Source organism: Orycteropus afer, unplaced genomic scaffold, assembly GCF_000298275.1.
Source record: "Orycteropus afer afer isolate SDZICR_OR568_19922 unplaced genomic scaffold, OryAfe1.0 scaffold00193, whole genome shotgun sequence".
NCBI classification, from domain to species: domain Eukaryota; kingdom Metazoa; phylum Chordata; class Mammalia; order Tubulidentata; family Orycteropodidae; genus Orycteropus; species Orycteropus afer.
In genome coordinates, this window is record NW_006921780.1 from 4,796,350 (window position 1) to 4,805,435 (window position 9,086).

Sequence of the window (9,086 nt, forward strand, 5' to 3'; positions counted from 1 at the left end):
TTAAAAAGTCACTTTGAATCCACAGATAAAAGAATCCCATCACATTATCCTCTACCTCAAAAATTCACTTTCACAATTAAAATCACTTCTTAGCAGTTGATGAATGCATAGGGTCAGATCTTACTTAGCTATCTTATTTTCCTACTTGCTTGGTTTGAAGATCCAAAGGGCAGACAGAAGAAATAATGAAAGAAGGGAGTTCAGAACTAGAAAGTTAATTTTACTAAGCCCTCTCCCCATTTAAAAGTAATGCCTATAGACTCTGGCCCCCAACACTGAATAAATACTCCTTCCTCTAAGCAGCCAATCAGCAAGATCAAGTGGGAAGAAAATAAATGGAATTTTTCAAATTTCATTTTATCTTTCTCCTATCCCAGAAGTTACTGAATTCAGACCAACTGAATTCATTACCAACAGTAGTAGAAACATCATGGCAAGGCAAAGCAAAGATAGGAAAAGGTAGATATACGGCAACAGGAAGATGGCATAATTTAACAATTTAAAAAAAATCCCAAGTTCTATTATACTGGCTAAAGAAGCAAACTCAGGATAATGACTTCTCAATGCCATCCTAATCTCTCACTTATGCTAAAACAATATAGGGCTTGTGACCATATTTTCCTCACCTCAATATTTCCACACTCCAGTGCCAGACTAAAGCGAGTTTTCTCATCCTTGACAAAGTGCAGTGCCACTTCAGGATAGCCCTTCTTCTGGAGATAGGCAATGATGGACTGGCCTACTAGTTTGGCATTCCTCACCATATGCAGCACCTAGAAATTTGGGGTAAGGCAGTGAGTAGAGATCACTCAGGGAAAAATAAGGAGTACTGCTCTTTTCATTACTTCCAGAATGCTTCCTCACGTCATACCTCATCATATTTCCTGTTGATCAGGGCCAATTTGAACTTGAACTCAGTTGGATCAATGGTGAGTACTCGAGGACGACACTCCCTGTCTAGGCAATATACATTGTTGCCCTTCACCCGTGTGACATAGATGGGCAAATCCAGAGTTCGGATGATCCCGTGGTCCCTGAGAATAGGGAGTAAAGGATACAACTTTTACTAAGTGAAGGGAAAGGGCTAGAACCTCTGGAAAATCCAGCCTGTAAAGAAATGGAACAAGCTTAGGACATAAACTTCTATCTTCTCATTACCCTTTTATCAAGTGCCATTTGAATAATGATATAGATAAGAAATGACTCAAAAAGAGAACAGAAATAGATACTACTTTCATTTATTTTATTCGTTTTTATGAGTAGGGAAATATGGGACAAATGGTATAACCTTCTTTATAAGCTATTACTTTTTGAGCTGAGTAACAGAAACAGACATGACTGTTTCTCTGGAATCAGAGTTAAATCCTAGTTCTCATATACAATCAGGCCACTAAAAACAGTTAATTCCTTCCTTGCAGGCTATAGACGAAAGCAGAAGAATGGCAGATGTGAAGAATTCTAACATACAAAGAAATCATAGAAAGAAGAAAATATTTTGAACTAAATAATAATAAAAATATTGCAAATTAAAACTAATGGATGTATCTAGTAATATTTGGTAGATAATTTATAATTTACAGCCTTATCTGCATGTTGCTAGGAGCTGTCGAGTGGTCTCCGACTCATAGTGACCCTATGCATGGCAGAACAAAACACTGCCGAGTTCTGTGCTAGCCTCACAATCCCTGCTATACTTGAGCCCATTACTATAGCCACTGTGTCAATCCATCTTGTTGAGGGCCTTCCCCCTTTTTACTGACCCTTCACTTTACCAAGCATGATAACCTTCTCCAGGGAATGGTTTCCTTCTGACAACATGACCAAAGTAGGTGAGACGAAGTCTGGCCATTCTCACCTCCAAGGAGCATTCTGGTTGCACTTCTTCCAGGAGAGATTTGTTAGTCCTTTTAGTGGCCCATGGTACTCTTAGCATTCTTTGCCAACACAACTCAAAAGCATCAACTCTTCTTCAGTTTTCCTTACTCACTGCCCAGCTCTCACATGCATAAGAGGCTACTGAAAATACCATGGCTTGGGTGATGCACACCTTAGTCTTCAAGGAGACATCCTTGCTCTTCAGCACTTGAAAGAGGTCTTTTGCAGCAGATTTGCCCAATGCAATAAGTCATCTGATGTCTTGACTGCTGCTTCCTTTGGTGGTGATTTTAGAACCAAGTAATATGAAGTCCCTGCAACTTCTTTTCTCCATTTATCATGAAGCTGTTTATTGGACCAGTTGTGGGGATTTTTGTTTTCTTTATATTAAGTGCTTCAAGTCATCCTCACTTTCAGCAAGCAAAGTTGTGTCATCTGCTTATCACAGGGTGTTAATGAATCTTCCTCCAATCCTGATGCCATATGCTTCTGCATATAATCTGGCTTCTTGATTACTTATTCAGCATGCAAATTGAATAAGTACGGTGAGAGGATACAACCATGACACACTCCCTTTTGATTTTAAACCATGCAGTATCCCCTTCTTCTGTTCGAAGGACAGCCTCTTGATCTATGTACAGGTTCCTCATTGAGTACAATCAACTGTTCTGGAATTCTCATTCTTCTCAATGTTACCCATAATTTGTTATGATCCACACAACTGAATGCTTTTGCATAGTCAATAAAACGTAAGGAAACATCTTTCTGGTATTCTTTGCTTTCAGCCAAGATCTATCTGACATCAGCAATGATATCCCTTGTCCTCTTCTGAATCCAACTTGCATTCCTTAAAACTCTTTGTCAATATACTGCTGCAACTGGTTCTGAATTATCTTCAGGAAGATTTTACTTGCATGTGATATTCATGATACTGTTTGATAATTTCCACATTCTGTGGGATCACCTTTCTTTGGAATGAGTACAAATATGGATCTTTTCCAGTCAGATAGCTACCCTAGGTAGCTGTTTTCCAAATCTCTTGGCATAGCCGAGTGAGTGCCTCCAGCAGGGCATCCATTTGCTGAAACATCTCAGTGGGTATTCCATCAATTCCTGGAGCCTTGTTCTTCACCAATTCCTTCAGTGCAGCTTTGACTTCTTCCTTCAATATCATCGGTTCTTGTTCATATGCCCCCTCCTGAAATGGATGAACATCAACCAATTCTTTATGGTACAGTGACTCTATGTATTCCTTCCATCTTCTTTTGAGGTTTCCTGCATCATTCAATATTTTGCCAATAGAGTCTTTCAATATTGCAACTCGAGGCTTAAAGTTTTTCCTCAGTTCTTTCAGCTTGAGAAATGCCGAGCGTGTTCCTTCCTTTTGGTTTTCTAACTCCAGGTCTTTGCACATTTCATTACAATAATAGGCTTTGTCTTCTAGAGGTGCTCTTTGAAATTTTCTGTTTAGCTCTTTTATCTTGTCATTTCTTCCATCTGCTTTAGCTACTTTGTGTTCAAGGGCAAGTTTGAGTCTCTTCTGACATCCATTTTGTTCTTTTCTTCCTTTCTTGTATTTTTTATGACCTAATTCAAAAGGTGTATTATCAAGGTCATATTTTGGCTCCCATGGACTTGTTTTAATTGTCTCCAACTTCAACTTGAACATGGATATAAGCAGTTGATGGTCTGTTCCACAAGCTCCTGGCCTTGTTTTGGCTAAAGATACTTAACTTCTCCATTGCCTCTTGCCACAGATGTAGTCAGTCTGATTCCTGTGTATTCCATCTGGTGAAGTCCACATGTATAGCCACTGCATATGTTGTTGAAAAAAGGTATTTGCAATGAATAAGTCGTTGGTGTCACAAAATTCTACCATGCGATATCCAGAATTATTTCTATCACCAAGGCCATTATTTTCCAATTACTGGTAACTCTTCTTTGTTTCCAACTTTTGCATTATAGTCACCAGTGATAATCAACACATCTTAATTGAACGTTTGGTTCATTTTCAGACTGCAGAAGTTGGTAGAAATCTTCAATATCTTCATCTTTGGCTTTGGTGGCTGGTGCATTGATTTGAATAATAATAGTATTAGCTGGTCTTCCTTGTAGGCGTATGGATATTATCCTATCACTGACAGAGTTGTACCTCAGGACAGATCTTGAAACAGTCTTTGTGATGATGAATACCACACCATTCCTCTTCAATTTGTCATTCCTGGCATAGTAGATCATTCCAGTTCATTTTTTACAACTTACAATTTTCCTACATTCATACTTCGTAAATTCCATGCTGATTATTAATGGATGTTTGCATCTGTTTCTACTCATTTTGAGTCGTGGCATATCAGCCAATGGAGGTCCCGAAAGCTTTACTCTACGCATATCGTGAAGGTCGTCTCTACGCATATCGTGAAGGTCGTCTCTACGCTGAGGAGTCAGCTCTTCCCCAAATTTTGAGTGCTTTCCAACCTGATGGGATCATCTTCTGGCACTATATGGGACAATGTTTCAGGACTATTCATAAAGTTTTCCAGTAATACATCAGACAGTGTTTCACTGCTATTCATAAGGTTTTCACTGGCCAATTGTTTGAGAAGTGGATAGCCTCTTCCTTCTTCTGAGTCTGTCTTAGCCCAGAAGCTCTGCTGAAATCTGTTCACCATGGGTAACCCTGCTGGCATTTTGCAACTGGTAGCATAGCCTCCAGCTTCACAGCAACACATAAGCCACCACAGGACAACAAACTGACAGACAAATTTTGTCTCCCTTAGTTGTTCCTATTTACCCCATGCCTGCATATACTTGTGTCTTGCCTGCATATATAAAAAAAAAAAAAATACCCAAAGTCACTGTTGTCAAGTCAGTCCTGACTCATAGCGATCCTCTTTGGTTTCCGAGGCGGTATCTTTATGGAAGTAAATCGCCCAACTTTCCTTCTGAGGAGTGTCTGGTGGGTTTGAACCATCAGTCTTCTGGTTAGCAGTCAAATGCCTTAGGTACTACACCATCAGAACTCCTGCATATACTTATTATACAGTGGGTAAGACATCTGGCTGTTAACCAGAAGGTCTGCAGTTCAAACCTACCAGCTGCTTCACAGAAACAAGATGATGCAATCTATTTCCATAAAGATTTATATAGCCTTGGCAACCCAACAGGGGTTGCTATGAGTCACAACTGACTCTATGGCAGTGGGTTTGGGATTTTTATATGCATATAAATGAAAATTCAATGAGCATTTATCTCAAAAACTTTACTATTCTTTTTAAAGTTAAACCAGAGAAAGTACATAGAAGGAAATCATAGAGTCAATAATAGAAATAAATGAAATAGAAAGCAAAATATAATAAATTCAATAAAGCCAGAAGTTTGATAAAATTAACAAACCTTTCATGAGACTGATTAAGAAAAAAAAAACACACACAGAGAAAACGGCAGTAATAGGAATAAAAAGGAGACTATTATAAATATAGATTCTGCAGAATAAGGATATGAATAATTTTTTAAAAAAATGATCAAGTGCCAGAAAAACAAAATTTACTATAATTGACTCACAAAGAAACCTCGTACAGTTCTTTCTGTAAAGGAGTGTGAGCCACAGTGGTTACACATCCAGCTGCTAACTGAAAGGTCAGCAGTTCAAACCCACCAGCTGCTCTGAGGGAAAAAAGGTCTGGTGAATGGTTTCTGTGAAGATTTCAACCTTGGAAACCCTATGGGGCAGATCTACTCTGTCATACAGGTCCCTATTAGTTTGAATTGACTTGACAGCACAAAACAACCAACATTACTATAATCAGTAACTAAATTGAACTGATAAAAATCTTCCTACAAAGAAAGCCCCAGGCCTGGATAGCTTCACTGGCAAATTCTACCCGATATTCAAGGAAGAATTAATTGCAACCTCATACAAACTCACTGAGAAAACAGAGAAAAACAAGGTACACCAATAAGTACAACTAAAACCTGCTAAGCACAGAAAGAGAAAAGGAAATCATGCTAATCTCATTTATCAATATAGATGCAAAAATTCTAAACAAAATTTTAGCAAACTGAAACTAGTAATACTTGAAAAGGGCAGAACACCATGATCAAGTTAGATTTGTATTAGGAATACAATGTTGGTTTACATTAGACAAAAATCAATTTAATGCATCACCTTAATCTATAATGGAGAAAAATCATATGATCTCCTCAATATATACAGAAGAAGTGTCTGATAAAATTCAGTGTTTATTCAAGATAAAAATGGTTATTAGCAAACTAGAAATAGCAAAGAAATGTCCTGATATAAGATTATCTAAAAAATACATATGGCAAATCTACATAATGCCAATACACTAAAAGCTTGCCCTTTAGAACTGGGAACAAGACAAGAATATTTGCCATTACCATGTTTATTCAACATTGTACTCGAGGTTCTAACCAGAACAGTAAGAAGGAGGAAAAAAAATTATATATATGAGAAAATTATATATAATATATATATAATAGAATTTTGTTTCTTCTGTTATGTATGTATATATATATACAATGTATAATACAATATATAGTATTATATACGTAAAATATATAGTACTACTAGTTTATCTATGGGAGCTCTGGTGGTGTAGGGCCTAAGGCATTTGACTGCTAACCAGAAGGCTGGCGGGTCAAATCCACCAGCCACTCCTTTGAAGGAAGGTCGGGCAATCTACTTCCACAGAAATACTGCCTCAGAAACCCAAGGAGGGGTCACTATGAGTCAGATCTGACTTGATGGCAGTGAGTTTGGTTTTGGTTTGGTTAGTATATCTACGTATATGTACGAGAAGAAACAAAATTCTCATTATTCATAGATGCTATTACTTATGAAGGAGCTCTGGTGGCACAGTGCCTAAGGTACTTGACTGGTAACCAGAAGGTTGGTGGTTCAAGCCCACCAGACAATCCATGGAAGAAAGACTGGGCAATCTACTTCCATAAAGATTTACTGCCTCAGACCCAATGAGGGTCACTATGAGGTGGGACTGAATCAATGGCAGTGAGTTTGGTTTTAGTTTTTATTACTTATGAAAAATACCCTCAAATATAAATAAATTATAAAAATTTGAGTTTAGCAAGGGCTCTGATATAAAATCAATTTTTAAAATCATGGTTTTTCCTGAATATCAAAATGAAATTTTTAACAAGTTACTACTGTGAAAGAAAAAGCTAGTAACAAATGTTTTACTTTTAAGGGTTTTTCCTTATCCGTGAAATAAAAAATTAACCATAAAAAAGCCTAACCACAGGCCCATCCCTGTGGGCCTCTAATATATTGTGTCCTATGCGAGAACAAACTATAGCCCCAAACCATTGCCTGCCTGGCCTCCTTGCCCATAGGCTAGGGGCACTGGAGCAGGTTGCACAATGCGGGGTGGGGTGGGTGGGTGTGGGGGAGACCTGGACAGAAAAGCTGTTCTGCAATATTGTAAATTTCTCTTTTTCCACAGAGAAAAGGGTAGTCTGTAAGAAAACTACTACATCCTAATTAAATGAAAAGGATGGTAAACCAAAACCAAACTCACTGCCATGGAGTCAGTTCCCAGTCATAGCGAACCACTTTGGGTTTCTGAGGCAGTAAATCTTTATGGAAGAAGAATGCCCAGTCTTATGGGCTTCTCATAGCTGCAAGTGGGTGGAGACCAATCTTTTTTTTCTTGTTAAGAGTATACACAATAAAACACATATTAACGCAGTAGTTTCTACATGTATAATTCAGTGACACTAACTACATTCTTAAGAGTTGTGCAGTGATTCTCCCCTTCTTTTTCTGAGTTGTTTCTCCCCTTTAACATTAACCCACTGCCCCCTAATGTTCCTATCTAATCTTCTGAGTAGCTGTTCTTAATGTGATCCCATAGAGATATTTCTTAAAATTATTAGTTAAGCTAAACTATTGTTAGGTTTTGAGAAGACTTCAAGAGGTTTTGTTCTTTTTTTTAGTCAACAATTTATTTATTTTTAAATTTTTATTGTGATTTGGGTAAAAGTTTACAGAGGAAATTCATTTTCCATACAGCAGTTCATACACATTTTGTTTCATGATGTTGACTGAAATCCCCCACAATGTAACAGCTTTCTTCCCACTCCATCCTTGTAGTTACTTCTTCCCTGTGTTCCTGCCCCCCTGTGCTATCTCCCTGTGCAAATACTGCCCTTCTATTCTCCAATGACTGATCGCTCTACGGAGTGTATCTACCTGATGTAAACATTCACCCCATATGCCTGTCTATTGTTTAGCTGGAAGCCACAGGATTGAGTTCAGTTCCAGACCTGAAGGATAATTAAGGGCCATAGACTCAAGGAACTCACCAGACTCTATCAGACCAGTAAAATTAGTCTTTTTTTTTTTTTGATACTGAGTTTTGTTCCACATTATTCTCCCACTCTATCCAGGATCTCCTAAACTGATTTCCAACTGGTTGACAGTGGTAGCCAGGCACCATCTAGTTCTTCTAGTCTCATGGTCATACAGGCTGAGGTTCACACGGTCCACTAGTCCCTTGGACTAATTGTTTCCATGCATCTTTTTTTTTCTTCATTCTTATTTGCTCTGGACAAGGAGAGACCCACCGTTGCATCTAGATGACTGCTTGCAAACTTTTAAGACCCCCAACTGCTACTCACCAAAGTAGGATACAGACCAATGCTTTTGTGTAGTATGTTCTGCCAAATGAGCTTGATGTCCCAAGACCATGATCCCGAGCCCACAGGTCCAACTACTTGCTCCCACAGGGTGGTTGGCTATGGCTACATAGTTATCCTAACAATGCCTCTTATTAACTCTATTATGTATATGGACAGTCTTATGCCACATACAAATATGTATGTAGAATTATTGTCTGCCAACCTCATATATGGTTATGGGTATATTTCCCTTTCGCCTAGACATACCTGATCATTCAGCCTGGCTATCCATGTATTTACCCAAAGATTAATGTTTGTTATCACTGGTAACACAGTGTTGTGTATGTAAAAGGGTTTATCTTTGTTGTCTGTATCTCTTGTGCACCATTGTGTCTTCCTTTTCTTTAGTGTTACTGTGTTGGTTACTCGCTTTTGGTATATTGCTTTTCCCTTCAAGAGATATTTTTGAGGGGGCAAGATGGCGGACTAGGCAGAAGGATTGCACAGACCCTCTTCAACAAAGAAAAGGGAAACCAATTAACACAGACACAGAA

General features: G+C 38.3%; 1 protein-coding gene across 1 annotated transcript in view; it reads right to left on the reverse strand.

Annotated features, from left to right (window-relative positions):
• COPA (COPI coat complex subunit alpha) overlaps positions 1-9,086 on the reverse strand; it is an 80,121-nt gene that overhangs the window by 13,081 nt on the left and 57,954 nt on the right. Inside the window, exons 18-19 of the mRNA XM_007947710.1 lie at positions 872-1,034; positions 627-773 (exon numbers count right to left, since the gene is read on the reverse strand). Of these exons, the coding sequence (XP_007945901.1) occupies positions 627-773; positions 872-1,034 (310 nt within the window). The remainder of the gene's footprint in view (positions 1-626; positions 774-871; positions 1,035-9,086) is intronic.